The 26298-nt window shown below is 52.6% G+C and overlaps 1 protein-coding gene and 1 long non-coding RNA gene across 5 annotated transcripts in view; both read right to left on the bottom strand.

The window, feature by feature from the left end:
- Positions 1-4942: 4942 nt before the first annotated feature.
- Positions 4943-26298, bottom strand: part of WIZ (WIZ zinc finger) — a 159608-nt gene continuing 138252 nt past the window's right edge. For 3 of the 4 annotated variants that reach the window (XM_084610708.1, XM_084610709.1, XM_084610711.1), the window contains 8 exons: positions 20023-20187; positions 17366-17872; positions 13629-14108; positions 11231-11767; positions 10176-10706; positions 8479-8922; positions 7366-7558; positions 4943-6757 (listed from right to left, as the gene is read on the bottom strand). In XM_084610708.1, the coding sequence (XP_084466834.1) occupies positions 6601-6757; positions 7366-7558; positions 8479-8922; positions 10176-10706; positions 11231-11767; positions 13629-14108; positions 17366-17872; positions 20023-20187 (3014 nt within the window). In that variant the 3' untranslated portion in view covers positions 4943-6600. The remainder of the gene's footprint in view (positions 6758-7365; positions 7559-8478; positions 8923-10175; positions 10707-11230; positions 11768-13628; positions 14109-17365; positions 17873-20022; positions 20188-26298) is intronic. The other variant, XM_084610710.1, reaches the window with a different exon arrangement.
- Positions 22921-24741, bottom strand: LOC311510747. Its single transcript, XR_014709131.1, has 2 exons — positions 24382-24741; positions 22921-23108 (listed from the first exon to the last, which is right to left on the bottom strand). It is a non-coding gene; the product is annotated as an uncharacterized lncRNA (long non-coding RNA).

Below are 26298 nucleotides of genomic sequence, written 5' to 3'. Positions count from 1 at the left end.
AGCTCATGCAGTACCATGGGTTCATTTGGTACCACAGAGGAGGGTCCGTGGTACATTGTCAGTACTGATAGTTGGGCAGAGCATGCCCTAAATGAGAGTTTTGCCCAGTACAAAAAGTTTGTTGGTGCCACTTTTTTAGAGACGGTATGGTAATTTTCAGAGTAGCAGCCCTGTTAGTCTGTATTCACAAAAAGAAAAGGAGGACTTGTGGCACCTTAGAGACTAACCAATTTATTTGAGCATGAGCTTTCGTGAGCTACAGCTCCCTGGGTACTGCGGCCACAGGTCTCCAGAGTATCAGAGCACCTGTGCTACCATGGGCTCATCCGGAACCCCAGAGGAGTGTCTGTAATCGGTATCAACGGTGGGAAGGTGCAGAACACTTCCCAGATGGGAGTTTTGTTGCATCTGGTACCAAAGGGTTTCTCTCTGCTGCTCTTTTAGAGCTGGTACGTTTACTGTGCCCTGGTGGTGCAGTAGCTGCCCAGAGTAGAGCTCAGAGCGGCACAGAGCTCACAGAAGCCCCTTGTCCCAGCCAAGGGCAGAGCTCAGAGCAGGGCCAGCTCACAGCAGGGCGCCCCTTCTCAGCTTTCAGCTTCCAGAGCTTCCCTGCGGAACTGTGCAGCAGCTGAGCTCACAGCAGGAGGTTCCTCTGCTGCTATTGTCCTACCGAGAAGGCCGCACTGGGGAACACCCCCTGGCTGGCCAGTTGCTCGGGGATCGGTGCCCAGACGGCCGCACTGGGGAACACCCCCTGGCTGGCCAGTTGCTCGGGGATCGGTGCCCAGACGGCCGCACTGGGGAACACCCCCTGGCTGGCCAGTTGCTCGGGGACCGGTGCCCAGACGGCCGCACTGGGGAACACCCCCTGGCTGGCCAGTTGCTCGGGGACCGGTGCCCAGACGGCCGCACTGGGGAACACCCCCTGGCTGGCCAGTTGCTCGGGGATCGGTGCCCAGACGGCCGCACTGGGGAACACCCCCTGGCTGGCCAGTTGCTCGGGGATCGGTGCCCAGACGGCCGCACTGGGGAACACCCCCTGGCTGGCCAGTTGCTAGGAGGAGCCTTTCCAGGGGGATTCTGCTGGTGGCTGCATCTTCTTCTTTTCTCTCTCTCTCTCCTCCTCTTCACCACTCGACCCCTTTTGAAGTGAAGGCTCCAGGGACAAGCCGGGGTCACCACCCACCCGAGTCCTCTGCAGACTGAAGTGTTTTCTCTATAGGGAGGATTTTTTACTTCAGCTCCCAGCTCCTGTGAGGCTGCCGTTTTAGATGTGGCAGGTAAAGCGGTTCTGTGAGGGTCTCCCAGGCACAGTGAGCGTCTGGCCTGGCAGGAGAGGCACGGCTTGGAGCAGAGAGAGCCAGGCAAGCCCCTGGGCAGGGGTCTCGTCCTCTAGCAGGGAGGAATATGCAGAAGAACGTCGTCTTTACTTTTTTTTTTTTAACTGAAAAAGAAAATAATTCTGAGTCTACCAGATGCCTGGGGGGGAAGCCCCCAGCCAGGGAAGGAAAGTGAAGTGCTTTTCCTTTTTCTCTTTTCTTTTTCAACCAAAGGAATAAAATAAAATAAAAAACAAAACACTAGCCTGAGTACTTTTAGGGAGAACAAAGGTAACAAAACCACCACAACTTTTGCTAATGACACAGATAAGGAAGGGACAACTGCTCCTTCTGTCCCAGGCCCAAGCCGGCAGAGAAGGAAGTGAGGGGGGTTCCCCCCCCCTGCACCTCAGCAGGACACTGCTACCAAAAATCTCTGATTAGAGGTGCAGGGGCACACAGACACCTAGCGTGGAGCACCCATAGGGACACTACTCGAAGAAGAACATGGAGTTCCCTGAGAAAGTCTGTCGGTTGCTCTTTTAATGATATTTCCTCGGATACTTTTTTGCACCTCCCCCTCTTGTCCATCCACCCACTCAGTTTGCACAAGCCCCAATTGCCCCTTTGCAACCCTGCCTTACACCCAGAGGTGACACTTGGTGGAGGGAGTCACCCTCCCCACCCCAGATTTCTGCCAGGGTGAGAGTTGAGCTGAGCGTGCTTGAGGAAAGGCACTAGTCTCTAGGGCTCCCCCTGAGCCCTGCTAGGAGGCACCTGGAGAAGGAAGAGAGATGGGGTGGGAGTGCAGCACGGCCAGGGGGGTGCAGGGAAGCCCTCTGAGTCCCGTCCCTTCCTCACCCGCAGCTGCAGCTATCTGCTCGGCGGGAGGTGTCTGGAACCCACCCCAGCCTGCGCTGTGTCCGCAACAGGGAGGCAATGGGAGAAATGGGGCAGGAGCTGTGAAAGGATTGGGGGCAAGGTGGTGCCAGCATGGAGAGCGTGTGGGAGGCAGTGGGGGATGGGGAAAAGACCAGAGGCAACATGTGGGGCCATCCCCCAACCTTTAAATTGTGACACCCCTCATCAAGAGTTACAGGTCATCTCTGCTTGCACCATTCACGCCCTGCCACAGCTGCTCCCTTCAGCCTTTGCACCTACCCCCCCTTCCCAGACTGAGGGCTGTCTTGGGCTTCTCCTGCCAAACTCCAGGGGATTTGCTGCGGCCCCTGTTGGGTCCCCTATGCCCTGGCTGCAGCAGTGCAGTGAGATGCAAACTCTTCTCTGGTTTTTGATCATCTCCACCCCTACAGCAGCTGCACAGCCAGCGGCGCTGGAGTCTGTCACGTACTCCAGCCAGGGTGTGCAGCTGCACACTGGGTTTTGTTGTGCAAGAGGCCTGGATTTTAATTGTTGAAAGCAAGCGAAGGGTACCCAGAGCACAGCTTGGTCTTGATCACTAAGCAGAAGGTAGCGATACAGACCCCTTCATCAGCTGGCTGCGTTTAAAGGTAAAACACCCCCACCCCACAGTTTGGGACTGCTAACACCTGTCCCCCCCACGCCTGAGGACCCAGGTGGCACAATGGTGTGCTGAGGGATTCTAGAAAGGGGCTCCGGCTGGAATCCCTGGAGGAGTGTTTTGTTGGGTAGCTCGGAGGAGATTAGGCTATTTCCTCGGTGACTGGAGGTTGCAAACTGAACAGCTCAGCTCTACCAAAAAAGTGAACACGGTGGTATCAGGCTGCAGCTCTGCAACCTCAACCTATCACACGGCCGGGCCTCCCTTCTGCTCCCAAAAGATGCCCTGATTTGCCTGGGCCAGCACAAGCACTAGCTCCCCTCCTATCTGATTTGGCAGGTCCTGCCCACCAGCTGGGCTCTGAATTCCTAGTTGCTGTGGCCACACGCTCCCTAATGTAAAAAGAAACGAAGTACTTGTGGCACCTTAGAGACTAACCAATTTATTTGCTCAAATAAATTGGTTAGTCTCTAAGGTGCCACAAGTCCTCCTTTTCTTTTTGCGAATACAGACTAACACGGCTGCTACTCTGCTCCCTAATGTGTCATTCTCCTCCCCTCCTTGTCACCTGAAGAGAGGCTCAGCCACCACATCAACTCCATCTTCAGCCTGCCTTTATCATAGCAGCATGGGGGAGGAGGGTGTGCTTCAAAGAGCCCAATGCTGGTAACAGCTGGCCAGCTCTCAGGGGCGCTACTAAGGCTGCTTACCACACTGGTAACCTTCCAGCAAGAAGAGATGCTGCCTTGTCCAGCCTTACGACTTTTCTCTGTGTTTTGTCAAAGGGAAAAGGAGGCGATTTGGACAAGACCTCAAAATACAATCATACAATCAATGCCATAAAATCCTTTCCTTGGACAGCTACAGGGAATAAGAAAAACTCAAAGCTCACAGTTTCAAAGGCTTTCACTGTATTTCCTGGTGTGTTTAACAAAAGTCCAGGGGGGTTCTGAGAATGGGGCTCAGCAGGGAGAATTATGCAACCCCCCAAAACATAACTGACTGGTCAACGTAACGGTAACCAAAGGGTTTATTCAAATCCAACTCCTGCTGGGCCCAAAGTCAGCCCTCTCCAAAGAAAGCAGCTGGACAGGCCTGTGGAACACGGGGAGCAGGGAGGGAGGTAAGCTGCAAAGCTTTCTGGAGTTAAGTGCTCAAGGGCTCTGGCACAGCTCAAGGGTTCACTTTGACCAGCTGTTCCCAGGTAACACTCCACCTTGGCCCTGCCTCTGCGAGGATTTTACACCTTTTTTCCAAGCATACACATGGCCTGAAGGTGGGAAATGCCTCAGTTCACTTCCACTCAGGGCTTCCACAGGGGATCAGAGAAATCAGACCTGACTTTTTCTCTACCCAACTCATTCACACGGAGGGGGAGGCAGCAGCAGCAGAGAAAACAGACATGGTTTCCTATAGCAGGTGAGATGAATCGACAATCCCAACTCTCAGCAGAATACAAGCTCCAGCTCAACTACAAAATACAGGAGACACTGGCTGAAATTCTCTGGTCTGTTCTGCATGGCTGGAGGGAGGCCTTGACCTTGATGAGATGCACAGAGGCTGAAGCCAGCATTCCTAGGGAGTCCTATCAGTTTCTGAGCTCCTTGCAACGTGAATATGCCTTAGCTTTGTGTTGCATGAACTCGTGGAGAGTCTCCATGGATGGACCCTCATTGCTGGCTGCCTTCCGACACCTGCAGTAGGCAGAGGCAATGCTACCCCTTCCCTTCTGGGCAGCTCAGTTACCGTGTGAGTGGAAAGATTCAGTTTTAATCTGGTGTTTAATGATTGATTTTTATGAGATTAGCTCTGTCTAGAAGACATGCTTTTATCTAGCCCCTGTGAAAAATTCTACAGCCTCTGGCCACAGCTGGTCAGATCAGTCATAGCCATTACTTCTAGCATCAGAGTCTGTGAATTGAAATTGGTGCCCATCGCTGTAGTGAAGAAATGTGAATTACAATTACATGGTTTTGCTGACTCTGGTTTGAATGTTGCCTTCTGCAGCTATTCCATTCTGAACCAGTAATGGGGGGTAAGGGGGAGGGCGATTTCCTGCTAGTGCAAAAATCTAAGATACTTGGAAAAACATCAGCAGAAATTCCTAAAAACGAATCTTCCCAAGTTGATTTATTGTGGTCAGTAAATTAAGAGGTAACAATTCATAGAAAACGCCCAACTGGGTTTATCTATCAAAGCATCACAGAAGGAATTTTGCCTCTTAAATTGTGATGGTCCTCTGTGCAAACAACATCCGATTCCCACTCCTTTCTGTCTGGATAATATAAATGCACACACTGTAGGATGCTTGGCTTGGTTTCCAGAAGAGAAGTTTAATCTAATTTACATATTCCTAGGTACATTAATAACCAGAATATGCCCAATGAAAAAAGTTAAAAGGTAAATTCCTTCCAAGCTCTGCTCAGCTTGGGATTCCAAATAAAAATGAATGCTCGTTATTTCTACACAAAACTAGAGTTAAAAAAGTTGAGGTTCTATGCAGCTAGACATAAAAAGCAACAGCGAGCAGGGCTGTGTGGAGAGAGTCCAGGTTCTCCTGGAGAGCGCTGGCGACCGCCCCTGCTGCTGTTTTGGAGTCTGAATTGGCAGGAAAAGTGTTAGTAGCACTCAGCACTTCCCCAAAGAACCCTGGAAGCCCATGCCCGCCATTGCGCCTCCTGGGATAGGCTTGGCTGGTATTTACACACCTGAACTCAGGCAGGAGTTTACACACCCACCCTTCAGACAGGTGGGGTAGGAGGTCGCACTGCGGAGACCTTAAGACATTCTACAATTGAAGGCTAAGAAAGGAAAGGAAGGCAGCGTGCAGCCTAAAGCTACCCCTTCCGCTCGTGGTGGGTCACGGCCACGGGAAGCTAACAGCAACAGGAACCCGCGGGGCACTGCACAATCTCAAGTGAAATGGTTAGGATGACAACTGGACAGCGAGAAGTTGGAGGGAGGGAAAGAATGAATGTAGACATTACGAGATGGGTGGAGGATCAGTAAATCCATGACTTGCCATTTAATGTGTGGGATAAAGTTGACCAATGATGTATTGTCTGGTGGAGAGGGATGGATAACATGCAGCGCAACCCAATAAGAATGGATTCTGACATCTACGTGAACTAAATTCATCATCGTCTAAGGAATCGAATATAATTAACTCTAGGGCCATATACATAATTAACAACATTCACCATCACAGACAGAGTTGCTTTCTCCTCTCTCCCTCTCTTGTTACAGATGGCCTGATGGACCGTCACGTTTGCAATTCTCATCGAAACCTGAATTGCAACAGAGCAAACACGCACTCCCCTCCCTGGGACCAGAATCTCTGGACTAATCTGCATTCATTAGAGGGATCCCCACAATCATCCCCCTTCTGCAGGGAGCTCCCCTTCCTGGATGGGAAAACGAGTCTCATTTCACACTCTCCCTTCGTGACAGGAGCGTGTCCAAAGTGTGTCAAGATTCTGTGCAGCAGCCTCCTCGCCGGCTTCATGGGGTCCCGTCTCCAGTCCGTATGGGTTGTCTCCCCCAGGAGAATGTCTTACGTCACGTAGTGCTCAACGCTGGCACTCCCATGCTATGCGAGTCAGCACAGGAGAAGCTGGGCTCCGGGAGGCTGCAGAGCCCAGCTGTAAGAATTTAGCTACCTCCCCTTGGTAACCGTCTGCAGCAGAGTCCTTCAGCATGCTCCTTTGGAAATGTGCTCGTACAAGAGAGGGGCAGAGGGATGCCGGCCAGCGGGCTCCGTTACTGAGCCTCAGCTACGGCCTGCACCTCGGGGGCCTCTGGCTCGCTGCGCAGGGGGTCGGCTTTGGAGAAATTCATTTCCAGGATGTGTCGCTGGAGATGTCGCACCCACTCCTCCTGGATGGAGAGAGGACCCTGGAACTCCACCTCACAGAACCTGCACGCAAGGGAGGGCAAGGGGGAACAATGTCAGACCCTGGATGAGACGCTCATTGAATATTCTATTATGGCTCCAGTTGGGACCAGTCCTGTTGTTCTGGGCACTGCAGCCCAACCCTAAGGAGCAAACTCTAAGGAAAGGGGATGCAGATGTGCGCAGTGCGTCAGAGGAGGTTGTTTAATTAACTGTCAGGACTTTGCATTGACTGTCAGGCATCCAGAGAAACCAGTCTTGGGGGAAGCAGCTACCACTGACCTCAGCACCAGACAAAGACAAACATGGCCCTTTCTGGAAACCAAACGTTACCTTAAACTCCACACATGGCAAATGCTAGGAAGGACCTTAAAGGAAGAGGGGTCCCATAGCCAGGACTGGCTGTAGTTACACAGCATGAAGGGGCTCGAAGACTAAAGGCACTAACGGCAGGCTGAGGGACAGCTGCTGGCATTAGGAATCACTGTGAAATGCTACACGTAGGTGGGGTCTCTCTACACGTACTGCACAGTCACTGCCAGGAGTCCATGCCCCCAAGGAGAGAGTGCTGTGGACTGGGTGCCACCCAGTACTCCGCATGGGGAAGCATGGATCCCTCTCTGCAGACATACCTGCACTTCAGGGTGTAGATGTTACCCACAAATTTCACCAAGGATGTCTGCGGAGGCCTGGGGACCAGCGAGGGCACCGGTCTCATCCTGGGTGGGGGCTGGCGAGCTTCCTCCATTTTCTGCTGGAAGTCGCTGGCCTCCTCCTCTCGGGAGAGGGGGGCCTCTGGGGGTTTGGCTTGTCTTCGTTCAAACTCTAGGGCAGAAGAAGCATCTTCAGAACACAGCACCATTGGCAGACACATGCCGCCCAGGCTACAAGCTTGATGCTGAGCTGCAAGGGCCTACGATGGCCCCCCCTGCTTCCCATCTGAGGGGACTGGCCGTATGATCCCACCATGGGCGGTACGTAATGGCTGGGGGAGAGGAAAGGCAGTGGCAGATTATTGCACTGGCCCATGGGGCCTGTGCCCAGGGGCCTCTGGCAATTTGGAGCCCCTGGAAAAATCTTCCCCCACCACGGCCTCAGGGCTGGAGGAGTTCTCACTCCCAGCGGTGGGGGCTCAGGGCCACGGGGGGCAAAAAGGAGCGAGTGGGGGCGTGGCCTCAGGGGGAAGAGGTGGAGTGGGGGTGGAATGGGGATGGGACTACAGGGTGGAACAGCATGGCGCCATAGGCGGGCCCATGGGCAGAACGGGGGAGGGGCTCCAAGCTTGGAATTCTGGCCAGGGCTGAGAACTTCTTCGTGGTCCTGGCCGGGGCCAAGCTCTCAGCCCCCCCCCGCCTCAGGCCATGCAGGGAGAGGCCAAGCTCCCAGCCCCCTCCCGCCTGGGGTCCACAGGGGGGCTGAGAGAAGCAAGTGGGGGCATGGCCTCAGCCGGAAGAGGCGGGGCAGGGGGCTAGCTTCACCTGCTGCCCATGGATCCCACCAGCCCTCACCAACAGGAACTGTGTCATCACGCAGTGGATTGGCTGGGGAGGGAGGACCAGGAAACACAGGAAGCCGATTGCCTGCCTGTGGGCTCATCCTTCCCTCCCTGGGGGTGGTGCTCTGGACAAGGGTCTCCCAAGCTTTGCCAGCCCACAACACCCCCAGAGAGTCCCCAGGGTAAAGGTGTTTGCATGCTCCTGCTTGGCAGTGAGTTCAGGGGCAATAAGAGGTGGCTCCCAACTCACTGTTGATGTTCTGGCGATGCTCCTCCACCTTCACCAGTGACAGCGGAGAGGTGACCATGGGTCGCTCGCCACCCCCACCACTGCCCCTATCCAGGAGTTTGCTGGGCTCACTGTGCCCCATTTCGCCCACCAGGCTCTTGCTCATCAGGGGTATGGTGCCTGGCTGCAGGCCCAGGGGCAGCCTCTTTCCTGTGCTGTCCTGCTCCCGTGAGTGGGATGAGTTGCGGAACTTCTTGGTAAAGGGCCGGCCCCCCTGGATGTAGCTGCGATAGGCTCCGGCCTTCTGGGGCCTGTGCTTGATCCACTCACTCAGCGTCTCGATGGGTGAGCCGTTCACACACCACTCAGTCACACCAAACTGCCGCAGATGAGCCCGGGCATGGCTGGCCAGTGCCTTGCGGTTCTCGAAGTAGAGGCCGCAGAGCTCGCAGCAGGCTTCACTGGCTGGAGACAGAGAAAGCAGGGAGTAAAAGCTTGCAGAGAGCCTGGGAAGCAGATGGCAGCCAGCAGGGCACCACCCAGCAGCTGGAAGGCAGAGAAACACTGGGGTGCTACGATGCAGCAGGAAGGAGTTGCTTGCTCTCTGGCTCTCCCCCCAATCCTTCTCCTCCTCCGTGGTGTCTGTTTGGGGCGGGGCGATAGCATTTCCACAGGCTGTGGAATCTGCTTTGGAGCTTACCCGTTACCATCTGTAACCTACAAATTGGCTGGATCTGTCACGTGACCCAACTCCCCACAATCCTTTGCATCTGCAGAGGGCTGTGGGATGGAGTGGGCTGCATGATGATCGTTGGCCATTCTGTGGGTCACAGACCACTAGCCCAGGCTGCCCAGCAGTGAATTGCGCTACTTTGGCTACACCGTGTCCAGAGACCACCGTCAAAGCCCACTGAGAGCTGCAGGGGGTTTTCAGGCCCGTCTGGGTAGGGAGGCAGCTAAACTAATCCTGCGGCCTGTGCCCTGAGGTGGTCTCACTGCTTGATCAGCCAGCTCCCTCTGGGTGTTGGTCTGCTCTGCAGCTGGGAGGCTACTTCCCAGGGCAGGTAGACAGACAGGGGCTAGCTTTGCTCAGGCTAGTTCTTATAGCAGTGTAGCTGGGAAATAGCACAGGTGGGCATCTCTGACTAGCTATTCGGACACATACCAGGTGGTCTGGGCAGGTCTGTATCCAAGTGACTAGTGTGAGCCATTGCCCGTGCTTCCCCAGCTACACTGCTATGGTTAGCCGCTCGCTCCAGCAGAGCTAGTGCAATGACCTGTGCTGGGCAGGGCTGCAGTATAGATGTACCCAGGGTAAGGGCTCAGAATATCCTCCGGTACCAGACAAGCTGCTCTTGTGACGTGACAGGTTTGTGGCACCAGATCAGAGGCCCAGAGCAGCGGACTCCTCAGTCCTTTTATGCTCCCTTTGGTTTCTGGGCACGGGGTAGCAATGGAGGAGACAACAAAGCAGGAAGTCTCTCTGCTGGGAAGTGGGAAGGAAAGCATTAACATCCCAGCAGGGTGCTACCTGTCCCCCTCTCCATGGGATACAGCTCAGCAGGGCTCTCCACCCGCCCATCCCTCCCTATAGGATGGAGCCCTGGCATGGCACTCCACTGGGCCCTCTGTGAAGGGACACAGCCCCTGCAGGGCCTGTCTCCCCCACCACGATGGAGCCCTGGCACAGCTCTCTGCCTGCCCCTGCCCCCACTTACATGTGTGCGAGGGCTTGTCATGAGCCGCCTTGGCTTTGAAGGGCAGCTCAGTCTGGATGTAGGTCTTCTGCTTCACTTCACCATGGCCCCCAAGCCGCTCCTCCTGCAGTGGCCGCTTGGCGGAGAGTGGAGTCAGGAAGCCCCCGTGGGGTTTGCTGGTGAGTGGTGAGAGCGAGATCTCCCGGCTCATGCTGGAACCACTGGGGCTGGGCTTCCCCGTCCTTCCACCCAGCGGGGAGAGGGACATGGCCTGCAGCATTTTCCCAGGGGACTTGAGGGCTGCACCTTCCTCTGACATCGGCTTGGGGGGCTCAATGCTGGAAGCATGGGGCTCCTTCTTGATCATACAGGGCTTGGACTTCTTTTTGAGGATCTCCCGCAACGTGTCGATGGGTGAGCCATTGACAGACCACTCGGTCACCCCCATCTGGCGCAGGTGGGACCGGGCATGGCTGGACAGTCCCTTCCGGTTCTCAAAGAACTCGCCACAGAACTCGCACCGGATGTCCCTCACAGGGTCAGCACGGGAGGCTGCAGGGGGCAGAGACAGAGAAGGGAGTGCCTAGGGTCCCCAGGCAGCATCCAGCCAGACCCCTTCACACCACTGGAAGGCTCACCAGGCAGTGCAGACTGGCATCCCCCCGGCAACCTGCACACCACAGAAGATCTAACAGCAAAGGCTGGCGAGCCACACCTCTGCTATTGCAGCCCTCTATCCCCGTAGCAAGGAGGCACTGGGACAACATGTAGATTAAACAGCTGCTAATATTCTGCCACACCTATAATGGGGCACCTGAGGATCTCAAACCACGCTACCAACACTGTCACCCCCCATGAGAGATAAGTGTGATCCCCAGTTAACAGATCGGGAAACAACGTGCCCAAAGTGGCCAGTGGCAGAGCTGGGAACAGAACCCAGAAGTCCTGACTCCCAGTCCCCTGCTGTGCCCAAACACTGATTTGTTTACCCCCAAGCTCTTGCCTACTATGGCAGGTGATCACTTAAGTCAAAGTCACCCCATCATGCTAGCAGGAGTGCTGCTGCTCACACTTACAGAGGTTCAGGGGGGACATCTCCTCCCGTGGAGACCAGGTCCTGTCAGATGGATGGGGCTCACCATGGAGGCTCCCAGATATCATCTCTCGCTTGATCTCCATTCTCATTTGGTCTTGTTTCAGTTTCTTCTGAAAAGAGGGAGGGGCCATCCCTGGAAACATCTTCCTGGCTGTTGGGGGAGGGGAGGAGGTAGGCGAGTGTCCCATGGGATTTCCTGGCTGCTGGACCTTTTTGGGCATGGAGGGCACGTGAATCTCTCCTGGGCTGCGAGGCTCCAGCGATCCCATGCTGCCGATGACGGTCTTGGTCATGGCTTTCTGCCCTGGGGCTGGTGGGTTTGTGGTGCCACCCCGGGGCTGAGCTCTGCGCTTGAGGATCTCCCGCAATGTGTCGATTGGGGAGCCGTTGACATACCACTCGGTCACCCCCATCTGGCGCAGGTGGGACCTGGCGTGGCTGGACAGCCCTTTCCGGTTCTCGAAGTACTCTCCACAGAACTCGCACCTGATGTCCCTCACAGGCTCCGATCCAGAGGCTGAAACAAGGAGGGGAGACGTGCATTTACTGTAGTACCTGGCAGGCGCAGCCCTATGCCATCGGGGCACTGGGACACTAGCAAGATCATCCCCCCCAACAGGACAGGACAAAGCAAACACGCCACACGCCAGAAGTCAAGACAATGGCAAAGCTGATCCCGGAACAAACTCAATGAAAGGAATCAAACCATCAAACAATCCCTGGGAAATGCAACAGGCAAGGGCAGTGCAGGGAGGACAGAGCACAGGGCAGGCTTTGATGGCGGGGCAGAGAGCAGGCACTCTCGGTGAGCCTAGACACAGCAACCGCTATGGCTAGAGGCCTTGCTAGGAGCTGTGGTCCAGGAGGCCTGGGAGAATACAGTCACTTCAGTGTCTTCCTTTGTGTGAATGTCCTGCTTGCCCAAGGCTTTAGAAGTGGGTGTCTATGTGTGCTGAATGCTGAGGGAAGGAAGGGGACCTGCAGGCATGCTAGAGCCCGGATGAAGACATACATTCCACGTTTGTTTGAATCTCCTTCCCACAGACACTGGAATGATCTGTCCAGTAAGCCTGGCAACCCAGGTTTGTATCACGCACTGGCTTGTTGTCCACCAAGCAGCTAAACCAAATGTGTCCTTGTCACTTTTGGCTAATCAAAGTGCTGAGCACTCTTCCTTCAAATGCAATGTATCCTTAACCCCATCCCCTCTTGGCTTCTGCAGATCTCCTGCCTGCAGCGTGATCCGGGAAACCCTGATTTCTCAGTGTGTGCTTGGAAGGACCAAGAGGAGTAACACGACGCAGTATATATTTTTTGCCACCATAAGCAAGCTGCAGTCTGAGCCATGCAATCTCCAGGAGGTAAATGCTTAGCGATGAGCGGGTGCAACTTACACATCGTCTTACAGGCCGCTTGAAAGGGGGAAAGCTTAGCAGCCAGTCAGCATTAAATCACCAGTTTATGGAGAAGAGAGTTCACAAACTTGCCACAGTCCCTGATCACCCCTCCCCATCTGAAGGGGAAAGCAGAACCTGCCCCCTTCTCTGCACCAAGGTAAGGGGAGAACAGAAACAGGTACCCTTCCCCCTGGCCCAGAACGGGGACCAGACTCAGGCCAAAGGCCTGATGAATGCTGGCCTGAAATGAAAGGACAAGAGAGGTTGATTCCCCCTCTGCCAAGGACAGACAGGGCAATTTCAACCCAAGATGAAAACACCCAGCAGTGGGCTTTCTAGCAGGGTCCAGGCACTGAGTCACCATGACATACTGTACAGGTTAGGCCACCAAGTACCCTAGAAAATGCAGCAGTCTCTGTGTATCAAGCAGCACTGAGAGAGCTCAGCCCGCACAAGGCGACAGGCGTTCTGCAACATGAGAGCACCAAACAGCCTGGCCTCCCCTCCCTGATCCGGGTGGTCAAGCAGTCAGAACCTGTTTGACTCAAGGATTCCTGAATGGATGGTGCCCAAGTGGGTGCCTGGTGTTACCTGGGAAGGGAAGGGGCTGGGCTCTTTAGCTACTCAGGACTGAGGTAGGAACGTGGTGTGTGTGCCTGGCTGAGGATGGACACAGAAGCTGTCTCAAAAAGTGGTGTGAGAGCACTTTATGGGGAAAAGGAAAATTAAAGGGCGTGCGACCAAGAGCCCAGTTTATTCTCTGTTATTGCCCTAACACAGAACCCAGGAGTCCTGACTCCCAGTCCCCTGGGCCACACTCCATCCCAGCACTGGGAACAAAACCCAGGAGTCTCGATGCCCAGTTCCCTGCGTTAGCCAAACAATGGTGAAGGCTCGATAGAGAGTGGCATCAGGCCTTGCTTAATGTAAACAAGGGGGAGAGGAGGAGGGAAGAGGAGGCAGTGATGAGAGAGAACCTACAGAGGTTGAGTGGAGACATCCCAGCATCTGAAGCCCAGTACGCGCTGGAGGAAAGGCCCTGTTTTCTTTGCAGATTGGCCTCAGCTGACAACCTGTGGGTTTGTGGCTTCAGTTTCTTGGAAGGTGGAAGGGAGTGAGGTGAGAGGATGGCTGGCTGTTTGCCCAAAGGCCTTGGTGGAGGTGGTTGTTTCATGTCTGTTGCAGGTACTGCTGCTGTGCTCTTTGGGCTGGGTCTGTCCGAGCTCCCAGCCTCCACTAATGATTTTCTCTCACTAGGGAGGAGAGAGGAAAGACGGCTTTTGAAGTCTTCATTTTGGATGAGGTCATTTAAAACATCAATTGGAGAGCCTTTAGCATCTGGATCATTCACTCCCAGGTGTCTCAGGTGGGCTCTAGCATGACTCGATAACCCCTTTCTGGTTTCAAACCAGGCACCACATAACTGGCAGTCAATTTCTTTGCCCGAGTCACTATCTACAGCTGCGGAAAAAAAACACATTGATCATAATACATACGGTCACTGAGGAGAATGTCTTTCAAGCACCAGTTACAACCCAAAAGGGACTTGGTTCAAGTGGCCTGGGTTGTCTCTCCAATGAGAAGTTATATGCTGCGTCGTCTAGAGATTTTAAACAGGCAGACCTAAAGGAAAGGTAAATCATCATACTGGCCCACGCAGCATTGCTGCTGCTCCCTGACGGTTATGCTGAAATTCCATCAGAAACCTTGACTTTCAGGGCTTCTCCATCACTTCTGTGTCTCCATTTACAACATGTGCCAAACAGCTTTAGAAGGTGGTAGCCAAAGGCTGTGCACAGTAATCAGAGATCAACATTTTATTTTCTGTTTGCTGGCCCAGGTGCAGCCTCTGGAGAATGTTACTGTTCCTGAAAACCTGTGTGTTGCTCCTCCAGCTAAGCAGTCCTTCCCATATTACTTCAATAGCCAATATCCCATGAATTGCTAAATTTAGAGATTAGCGCTTTACACCATTTGAAAGCTGGAACTCCAAAGTGTCAGATGGCATAAGGCTCTAGTTTCAGCTCTAGCGGACCTCAGCGGTATCAGCTCCTACAATCAGGTCAGATTTAAAGTTGGAAAAAACAAGAAGATAATCAGAATGGAGTGATTTTAAATTCCAATATTTTGCAACAGGATGGGACTAAAAACAAAGCTTTAGTGTAAGTGCTAAATGTCTGGTGTTCCCTAGCCCCAGTTCTTTGCAATACCAAACCTTAAAACTATACTGGGCACACAGGCTCCTCACACTACCTGTGCTCCTTTGACACTGGTACAGAACTGAATACAACCAGCTCCAGAGCATTTTCTTTCCCCATCCCTGCTGAGTAGCAAGGAACATCTCAGACCACATTTTAAACAGGATCTGATTTTTAAAAGGGATTTCATTTTAAGAAGTTGGTGACTTCCACAAGGCCATGCATGGCAAGGCTATCCCACAGGTGGTACCAAGAGATTAACGAGGGCTGGGATTTTCTGAGGGAAAGAGCCCTCACTTGAACAGCTAAGAGTGAAGACTGGAACACTGTTACTGAGCACGTGCAGAATTGGTGCGTTGATCATTACAAGCTCACAAAGTTCATGCAAATTTCTGCAGCAAAACTGCCATATGCGCTTACAGTGGCAGTCTCTTCCATGCAAGTCTATGAATGTCAAGCAGGCACATAAGATGTCAAGGTAATGACAAACCTCTTGATTTGAAATCTGCACTCTGGTATATGGCTGGCTACTCTCCAAATTGCCCAGCCAGACCCCAGCAGCCTAGGTGAAGGTTAACACGTGGGCCCTAATATCAATGGGAGCACTGACCACTGCTGTCTCAGTGACTTGGATAACTGAGAAGTCTAGGCCTGGTCGTCGTAACTGAGATAATGAAGATCGGTACATGAGGATGCTAAGGCATGAGACAGTCAGAGAAATGTGTCAAGCGGACAGTCACTTTCCCAACTGTTTCTTTCAGCAGAATAAGAGCAGCAGAATCACCCACATCTAATCAGACTGGATTCAGGGCTTTAGTGCTCAGGTAAACTAGGCTGTGGAAGAGTTCTCTAAGTGATACATGAAGGTCAGTCACCCATTTGGAATGACACAAACCTTGATGAACAATAGAAAGGGGGACTGGGACATGGAACTGTTCGTCTGCAGGGGCCTGGATAGGATGGCTGGTCTGTGAAAGTCCAGATCCAAACAGATGATAGACAAGACACATCAGCACAAGTAGGACTGATTGCCGCCTTGCTGCAGAGGGTGGGGACTGGATGTGCCACAGAGGCCAAATTCCCTTTAGTGCTAGAGGAGGTTGCTCCAGGTCATACCCGGGACCCTGGGGAAAGGGGAGTATGCAACAGCTTGTGCTGCTGCAGCCTACTTCCACAGAGAGAGGAATTCAGTCTAGTCCTGTCAGATCAAAACTAATGTTATGTGAAAAGTAACAGAAGTTAGGCTCCAAACCATACTCTGCTGAGCTTAGCTATGGCAGCATTTACAGTGTGTAAATCCATGGGCTGCCTGACACACGAGATCTAGCAAGGAGTGGAGTGCATGTGCGTGGGCTAGAGGAGAGTGGGTAATTCGTTGTGTGTATTTAGGACTATTTCCAGTTGCCAATTCCACAAGCAGTCAGCACCCGATGCCTCACTTCTTGCTCAGGGTTAACAGACACTGAACTGCTGCAGCCCAGTTTGGACAAGAGCTGCTGAGAAAATCCACCTGTGCTTTCTATGCAGAACTGAAGAGTCTTCTCAGAACTCAACCACGCCGCGTTGAACAGTCGCTGCACTGACTCAGTCTGGCTTACGGGGTGTCTCAGCTCAGATTTTGTAGAAAAGGAAAGCTAGTTGGTTGGCAAACTAGTTCAGACTAGGATTCCTCCCAGCTGGCTGTTGTATCCCCACAGGGCACTGCAGGGAACAGTTATACAGAGTCTAGGAACAAAGCTGGAAGGCAGCAAGTGGCATCTTACAGGAGGGTGCCCTCTGGGAGCTCCCCTAGGACTCCCCTCCAGGAGTAAGTGGGGTCAGGCACACGGCTGATAGACTTGCTTAGCCCTCAGAACAGAGCTGGGGGGATGCCTGCTGCACGCATGGAGAGAAACAGCAAGATGGACGACCAATTTGGCTGCCCTGGTACAAACACACAGCAAAAGCAGCAAGAACAGGGGTCTTTGAGGAGGTGGCCTGCTCCACTTCTCTGGTTTGAGAGAAATGTGGTAGGAGCTGGGGGGGCAGTGGAAAGCTGCAGGTGTAGCAGGGGCACTTACTTTACCCAGAACTGTTTGGGCGGGGGAGGAGAGAAGGAACGAGGAAACCCTCACCAGCTAAATCAGAAACAGATGACAATCACCTCCCACAATGAGCTATTAGCACTCATCCTCCAGAGACAGGAAAGGAGCCGCACGCTTGTCAGCAAGACACACGGAATGCAGTCCAGGACCAAGTTGGGACTCACTGCCCTGTGGATGTTTGCAAGGCATATCCAGATTAGATGGCAGCAGCCCCTATGGGACCTTGCTGGAAAGCTGCTGACAGCTACACTGAGTCCCACCCACGGCTGAAAGACAGGAGAGCCCTGCACCCATTCTCCCCACAGGGCAGCGAAGGGATGCCTTGTAGCAAGTTACCCAACAAGCCAGCAGCATTGAGTTTTGGTCAGCAAGTTCCCACACACTCAGCTCTCCTGCCACATATATAGTGGGAAACATCAAAGGTAAAGAGACTCACTTAGATTTAAGGGCCCTTCCTCCTCTGGCTGCGGCCACGGTGCTTTTGGAGAGCTCTGCAGGGGGCTCAGGGGCAGCTTGGGGGTCTTGTCCTCGGGGTGTTTCGGAGGGGGGGATCCCGAGAGCGTGGATGGCACTTTCTTGAGGAGGGGGGATCCTGGCTGCGAAAGGCTCTTTGAGGAGAAGCCTGGTGGGGACTTGATCGCTTTGTTCACCGGGGGATCTGGCAAGCGATCGCCTGTCTTGCTGAGCGACAGCAGTGTTGGCCGTGGGGAGCTGCCTGTCCCTTCTTTGGGGGAGCTGGATTTTTTGCTGAGTGTTGGGGACAATGGGCTGCTGTCAGGTTTGCCCTTCTGCTTCATCAGTTCATAGAGCAAGTCGATGGGAGCTCCACTGCTCTCGGACTCTGCCACGCCAAGCTGCCGCAGGTGAGAGCGAGCGTGGCTGGACAGGCCTTTGCGGGTCTCAAAGCAGGCGCCACAGACCTCGCATGTTGTGAGGTTTTGAGCTGAAAAAGAAGAGCAGCTGTTAGCGAGTCACAGAGCTCCACAAGATGCAGCGCACAATCCCTGCACGTTTCATGCCGGGTGCCCTGGGCCTCAGTGCCTGGAAGCAGCCCCCGCATCCTAAAGTGCTACTCTAAACTACTTTAACTCCCAAGACTACTTAAGCAAAGGTAGCTATCTTTCTTCTTGCCTTGTCGCCACCTATCAGACCCCTGCACTGTGAGCACTCAGGGGCAAGGACTGCCTTCGGTCCACTTGTCTCTAGAGCACCTAGCACATTAAGGCGCTGACCAAGGCCTCTGGGTATCAGTGCAACCACCAGCAATAAACTGGAAGAAGCTGGGGATGAGGGGGAAGCAGACAACACGTCAGGCATGAGTCTGCAGTGTGATACGGCAGAAAAAGGACAACAGATCTGGGCCATCCCCCTACAGATGTTAACTTTGCTGCTCCCCTTGCAGTCCCTTTCCCCTCACAGTTTATTATTCTTTATTGTATTGCTTCTTAGGTTATAGTGTAATTCTCAGGCCAGGGACCATGGGTGACGTTTTCAGAAGCACCCATGTTCCTTTTCAAAATGGTACCCGAGGGGTTTCTGCTGTCTGTACAGTGCCTGGCCCACTCTGGGACCTACAATAAGGGATATTGGTGCAAACTGAGCTGGCACATTGTATACATTTCTAGGCATCTCATTATCAGCAAACCCACAAACTGGAAGAAACCAAGGGGCTGGAGGGACTCAGTTATGAGGTCAGACTAAGACTGTTTAAGTGAGCCCTAACAAGGACAGAGAAGGGACATACCTGCCTAAAGACATCTGAAAGGTGCAAACACCCAGGACAGAGAGGAATCATTTACAAAGTTATAAGGGAATGTAACTAAACCAATCTCTTTCATTAAGGGCAGAATTCAAGACAGACACCAGGAAAAGCTTCCTGATCATGCAACTTTCTACTTATGCTGAATCACCTGCTATGGGAGGTACTGGACAAACCCACATTTGGAGTACTGAAGGTATCATGGGAACTGTCTTGGTTGGCAGTAGAGTGGAGCAGATAGCCTAAGAGGCCATGCAATGCTCCATCACAATGTGTGTTGTTTGGCAAATTGCCCATGACAGCTCTGATCACAATAAGGTGCTGTATTCTGGGACCTCTAGCCTCCAGGGCCACACTAGAGTACTAAGAACAAAGATGGCAGCAGTCCCCTCCAATTTATTCATATTAGAGCCAGCCCTTCAGTTCATGGCAAATTGCCAACATGACTCCTCACCACAGCAATGTGTGAGCACTGCCCTGCTCCAACAGGACCATCTTTCATTCTATCATCCCATGCACTGAATAGGTGCAGAGGCCCAGCCTGCCGGTCAGCTCCATTCCTTTCTCAGAGAGGGCACATTTGATGTTGTTTTGAATGAAGAGGGATTGCAACAGAAGAGCCTAATGGTGCTAATCCAGTGATTTTAAGAGAGACTACTTGAAAACTCCACCTGTTGCCCAAGGCAGACTAAAACCCCAGAGTCTCTTTCTGCCAAGTTATGATGAGGATGGAAGAAGTCTGAACTGCAAGTACATCAATGACCTTCCCACATCAATAACAATTCCCCATAATTCCGGGCAACAGGGAAACAGCCAAGGGCAAGGAGTTTTCATTTATTTTTAACATGACTTGCTGTCTATTAAATCACAAACAGGAATGTGGGGTCTGGGTAATCAGGAACAGGAGCCAATAAAGGCCTTGTCCTGTTCTTATATCCTTGGAGCAGAGACCATCCTCTTAAAGTTTTGGAAAGTGACTGGCACACAGTAGGTGCGATCACCAATAAATCATCATCATTGAGCTCTTTCTTTACGGACATCTTCCCATTTTGTCACGCCCACTAGTTTGCTATTGTAGGGCCTCTCTTGTGTGCTGGTTCATGACTGCAAGATGCCTTGTAAGTGATGGACTTGGGCAATAATTTGTTCATGTAAGGAAAAAAAAGCTTAATTTTTTTTCAATGAAAATTACATGCAATAAAGAACAACAAAACAAGGCTCCCAGGGTTCCTCTGAAATAGCTGAGAAAAGTGCCTCTCCCTCAGTACGAGAGGCCAGCTGCTACGGAGATGAATTACAGAATGAAGTTGAGCCATAATCTGAAAAGCACTCACTTTTGGAATCCTGGGAGTCTGGCTTGTTTCCAGGAGGCTCAGGAGACAGTTTGGTCCCTATTCTGTTTGGAGTTTGATCCAATTGCCCGGCGGAAGTGCTCTTCTTTGGGATAGGTGGTGACCCCACTTCCATGGCAACCATTTCTTCCTCCTCGGAGGCCATAACTGCCAGGGAGAGAAGGAAACATTCAGTCTGAGCTGTAAACAGTAAAGCATTAATGAAACTCACTCAAGGGGAACAGTGAATAAAGGTTAAACCATTCCACATTTGATTAAAATAACCTACAAGTTACTCATTAGCTCAACGTTATCAGCCAGGCACCAAGAATGGAAGTGAAAAAATATCCCAGTTAATACTATATATTAATGGAAAAATAAGTTTTTGATAGGTAGGTTTACAGTAAACAGATGCTTTTGGAGCTGGATCATTAAGAGAATAGGGACTATAGCTCACGGATGCAAATGCAGGGGTCAAGTCATCACTGCATTGGAATATACAGAAATCCACAGTGTAAGCTTAGAATCATAGAATATTAGGGTTGGAAGAGACCTCAGGAAGCCATCTAGTCCAATCCCCTGCTCAAATCAGGGCCAACACCAGCTAAATCATCCCAGCCAAGGCTTTGTCAAGCCGGGCCTTAAAAACCTCTAAGAAAGGAGATTCCACCACCTCCCTAGGTATCCCATTCCAGTGCTTCATCACCCTCCTAGTGAAACAGTGTTTCCTAATATCCAACCTAAACCTCCCCCACGGCAACTTGAGACAATTGCTTCTTGTTCTGTCATCTGCCACCACTGAGAACAGCGTAGCTCCATCCTCTTTGGAACCCCACTTCAGGTAGCTGAAGGCTGCTATCAAATCCCACATCACCCTTCTCTTCTCCAGACTAAATAACCCCAGTTCTCTCAGCCTCTCCTCATAAGTCATATGTCCCAGCCCCCTAATCATTTTTGTTGCCCTCCGCTGGACTCTCTCCAATTTGTCCACATCCCTTCTGTACTGGGGGGACCAAAACTGGACAAAAAACATTCCAGGTGTGGCCTCACCAGTGCCAAATAGATGGGAATAATCACTTCCCCCGATCTGCTGGCAATGCTCCTACTAATACAGCCCAATATGCCACTGGCCTTCTTGGCAATGAGGGCACACTGCTGACTCATATCCAGCTTCTCGTCCACTGTAATCCCCATGCTTCCATGCTATCAGCAGTGACTCAGGGAACAAAGAGTGGTATGAAATGATGGTATTCGCCACAGAGTGCGAAACACATTCCATATCTTCTTGTCTCTAGACTGATAGGACCGATAAGCCTCAGCCATGAATCACAACACCACTGAGCCTGGCATCGTACAAGTACAAAACAAAAAGAGGGTCCCTGACCACTTCTTTGTAGCTAGTGAGTTGTTAGTTTACATAGCATCACTGATATCCACAGCGTTTTACAGTCAAGCCAACAGGTCCCGGCCTTGAGGAAATTACAATGCTGCCAACAATTCCTACTGTGTGTAGCACTTACTATCAGGACATCAGTAAGACTGTTCATAGCACAAGGACTATGCTGAGTAGTGTTTACATTACAAGGTTAGATGGCTGAAGGCACAAGAAGTGACAACCACAGGGAAGAGAGAACACAACTGGATTGGTACATTGCTTTGGGGAGAACATTAATTACGGACAGTTGGACTGTTTATGTTGTGTTTGTAGTATTTGCTTTATTTTCATTGAGAGCCAGCAGGATAGGGGAAGCACCCAGTGGCACAGCTGAGCTTACTGAGAGCAAACTGGATAAAAAAAGTTTTGAAGGGGTATTTGAACGGAAGGGTGCCTGGAACAGTAGGACAGGGACACTGTACCAGGCACAGAGATCAGTTGAATCCCAAAGAGGAACAGACAGAAAATATTAAAGATGACATGAACAGAGAGGACAACGGGAAATCTCCAAAATAAAATGTGGGAAGTTTATAAAAATCACTTATTTTACCTACTTCTAGAAGCCATAAAACAAAACAAAAACTTAATGTTTGTTTAGAGAAAAACTGCACTGTAACACAAAAAGGAATTCATAGCAATGTGCCCAACTACAGGGGAGTAAGCCACTGCTCTTTAAAGGGCCTTAAATATTAAATGTGGTGTTTGGAGTGTTGTAGCCCAGGATATCAGAGAGACATGGTGGGTGAGGTAATGTTTTTATTGGAGCAATTTCTGTTGGTGAAAGAGACAAGCTTTTGAGCTGAAGAAACGCCCTGTGTATGCTCAAAAGCTGGTCTCGTTCATCAACAAAAGTTGGTCCAATAAAAGTTATTCCCTTTAGTTAAAACAATCAAACAGGAAGCTGTCATTTTGACAGTTTGGAAATGCAAGGTAGGGCTTTAGCTGCTTTATTATATAACAGGAAAAGGCTGATTCTTTCAGTTATGCTAAGGTAAACTGCTGCATAGATTTGGTTTTTATGGTTAGTTTTACAGATTAAAGTGACTCAAGCCTTTTCTTTTGGTTAAATTTAACTACAGAGCTGTACTCTGAAAATTTCTGAGGGTGACATCAATTTCCTCTGTTCTGTTTCATATCCTCAAACTGAGACTAGTCACTTTCTGCAGAAACACCTCAGCCTCATTCAGTAGCCAGAAACACAAAACAGGACAAGAGTTTTAAAAAATGATTAAAAAAACAGTGTCTTTTAACAGGCTCTTGGTAAATATTGATGTTGCTTCCTGAGATTAGTGCTTGGGCATCATGATGATGCATAAAATCCTACAACATGAAGGGATGCGTCTGCTTATATGGCGAGGGCATCCAAAATTTATATCAGCAATGACTGACATCCCCCCCCATTCCTGTCAAGAGTTTGGAAGAGTTAAAAACCCTCTTGCTTCAAGATAACAGGCAACTGCTACCTTTGGGGTTTAGGAAGTAGCTTCCCCCATAGGCAGGTTATTCCACAGCTCTCCATTACAGGGTTTCTTGCATCTTCCTTTTAACAGCTGGCACTGGCTGCTGTCAGGAACAAGAGACAGGGCTAGAGGGCCCCTTATCTGGACTAGCAAATCCTCTGCTCCTAGATTCATGGTGTTAGAACTACTCCTCACTGGGAGGGCACAATCAAGGAAAAAGAGACCATGAGAAAGGGCTCAGACCTGGGAACAGCTACCCCCGACCCCAGAGGGGAGCCAAGTTTGTGGTCAGGGTAGGGGGCAGTAAGCCCAACCTGTCAATGTGGAGGAGCACAGAGCTGAATTGAGGGTGGGAGAAGGCAATAAGCCCAAACTGTCACTATATTTGGGGGAAGAGGCACACTGGGCACAGCTCCCCAGGGACCAGGGTGAGCCAGGTGTACTGGTAGAGAAGTAGTCAGCCCAGCCTATTAGTGCAGAGGAGCACAGCAGAAAGCACAGCCCCATGACACCAGGAAACCAGTGAGCCTGGCCTGTCAGTGTGTGAGAAGCAAAGAAATAGGCAGAGCCCTGCCATAGTGGGGGCGATCTGGAAGGAGGAGTGAGGACAGTGCTCCAGGCATCCTGTCAGTATGTGTTTTGTACGTGGGAGGAGCTGAGCACGGCCTCCTAGGAGTGAGAGAGGAGGCAGAGAGGGGGGCAATGAGCCTGGCCTATCAATGCAAAAGTGGGGCAGGGGAACGGAACTAGGTGCAGCCCCTAGGGAGTGAGCCCAGCATGTCAGTATCGGGGGAAGCTGGACACAGCCCCCAGGGTGGAGACAGGGAGTGCACTGAGCCTGGTCTAATAGCGTGTGTACTAGGCACAGCTGGGGGGAGTGAACCCAGCCTGTCAGTGCGGGGGGACCCAGAAGCAAGCCCAGGCTGTCAGTCTAGGGCAGGGGGAACAAGCTAGGCACAGCCCGCCAGGACACCGGGGATCACACTGAGCCCGGGCTGTCAGTGCAGAAGGTGATCTGGGCAGAGCCCCCGGGGTGGGGGCAGGGCAGCGAGCCGAGCCCGGGCTGCCCGTGCGGGGGGAGGGGAGGCGCTGGGCAGAGCCCGGGGGTTGGGGGGGGGCAGGGAGCGCGCTAAACCCGGGCTGTCAGTGCAGGAAGAGGGGTGCTGCATGGAGCCACGGGGGCGGGGAGCGCGCTAAACCCGGGCTGCCTGGGCAGAGCCCCCGGGGGAGGCCGGGGAACGGGGGCGGGGACAGACTACAGCGAACTGCGTCTTCTCCCCCAGACCACTCGTTCACCGACGGGAAGGGCCAAGGAGCGGGCTCAGACACCTGGTGAGACCCGGACCCTCCACCGCCGGGGAGGGGGGAGTCCGGCCTGCTCCCTCCAGCTCCCTCTCCCGTCTGGCTGCGGGCTGGGTGGGGCCGCTCCCGCCGCCCAGGCCCGCGGGTGGAGCGGGGGGTCCTCACCGGTCTCGGGCGCCGCCTCCAGCTCAGGCTCCCCGTCCCCGCCCTGCTCCTGGGGCCGCGGCGGCGCCGCCGCTTTTGTCACTTTCAGCGGCGAGGCGGTGGAGGCCGCCATCTTGGGTCCGGCACATGCAGGGCAGCCACAAGGCGGGGCAGCCGAGCGCCGAGCCACGGGCCGCGCCAGGTCAGGCGGGGCAGCCGAGCGCCGAGCCAGCCGCCTCCGAACCAGGCCCCACAAAGCCAGACAGGAACAGTCACCTGCCGAGCAATCGATACCCAGCCCTCGAGGCGGGAGCGCAGACACTTGCCACGCACGTAGGCAGGCCGGAGCAGAGGAGAGCCGAGCTCGCGTAGGGCCCACAGGCCCAGGCGAAGAGCCAGGCTGTGGAGGGCCCCAGGGGGTTGGCAGGGGCCTTGAGGCCGAGTCTGGCTGGTGCTGCCTAGGGCAGTGGCAGGTGGAGTTGCCCCCCCCCCCATGACCCCCTTGCCTTCTGCCGGCAGGACGGCACTCCAGCCTTGGCAAAAAGAAAAGGAGGACTTGGGGCACCTTAGAGACTAACCCATTTACTTGAGCATGAGCTTTCGTGAGCTACAGCTCACTTCATCGATACATCCAATGAATTGAGCTGTAGCTCACAAAAGCTTATGCTCAAATAAAGGGGTTAGTCTCTAAGGTGCCCCCAGTCCTCCTTTTCTTTTTGCGAATACAGACTAACACGGCTGCTACTCTGAAATTCCAGCCTTCGGCCAACCGGTGCTTGGGCATCTCTCCCGTGAGGGGCGGCCCCGCTGAGCCCAGAAAAGGGGCCCCTCTTCCCCCACTCTTGCCTCATGCTATAGGTTCCCGCATCTTCACCTCCCCGGTTACTGAAATCCTAGTTCTCCCTCCTGCCCCTGGTCCCTCACACCACTCGACTTTTCCCCACATGGCCCGGTATGCTGCTAGAGCTGGCTGCACCTGTCCCTTTCCGCTGAAGCAGGCTCTCAATGGAGGCAGACTGTCCTGCTTGGCTCGTCGCAAAGCCTGGCAGCAGGAGGTTGATAGATGGCTAATGTCTCTCCCCCTTTTCCTGCCTGCAGTGCCAAGAAAGGCTCAAGGAGGGAAAAGGGCAGGACAGGCCCCCTCACAGCAGCCCCAGGGGACAGGCGGTCAGAACTGATTTTAAATCCCATGCCAGTCTGCTAACATAGTACAGCAGGGACAGCCAACACATCCCTACTTACTGCAGCTCCTAGAATGCACTTCAGCATTAATTGCTCCATGACATGTCAAGAAGTGGCTCATTTTGGACCTGCATAAATACAAGGAAAAGAAAGTGCCCCACCCCTCAACTTCCCCTTTTTAAGAGCCAGAGAATGGCCTGAACGTAAGGGATGCTTTGCTGGATTCGGAACCACAAGGCAGCTAACGAGCCTTAATTCCAAATCACTCATTAACTTGTGCAATGTAAAGAGGAAATGATTTGCCTTCACCAGGAGAAGAAATACAGGTGACTTTGACATCATTCTTAAAGAGGAAGTTACTCACCTTGTGCAGTAACAATGGTTCTTCAAGGTGTGTCCCGCTTGCATCCCTGTGCTGCTGCTCAGAGAACTTCGGTAGCAGTATCCCTTCGGCCCGCACATGTGCTGTCCGCCCCTTGTGTTCTGCCACAAGGCTAACCAGCGCTGCGCAGGCAAACCCCCCTCAGTTTCTTCTCTACCATAGAGTCCTTGACAAGAATGCCAAAGCAAAGGGGAGGAGGGTGGGTCATGGAGCACCCATACAGACACACATCTTGAAGAATCGTCGTTACTGCACAAGGTGAGTAACCTCCTCTACTTCTTCAAGTAGTGTCCCTATGGGTGCTCCACTGTAGTTGACTCCCGAGCAGTATCCCTAATGGGAGGCTGAAGCTTCGGAGTCGAGTCAGTTATGAA

This window comes from Lepidochelys olivacea (assembly GCF_965140295.1).
Source record: "Lepidochelys olivacea isolate rLepOli2 genome assembly, chromosome: 20".
NCBI classification, from domain to species: Eukaryota; Metazoa; Chordata; order Testudines; family Cheloniidae; genus Lepidochelys; species Lepidochelys olivacea.
The sequence above is the reverse complement of the archived record's forward strand: the minus strand, read 5'-3'. Positions and strand labels throughout refer to the sequence as shown.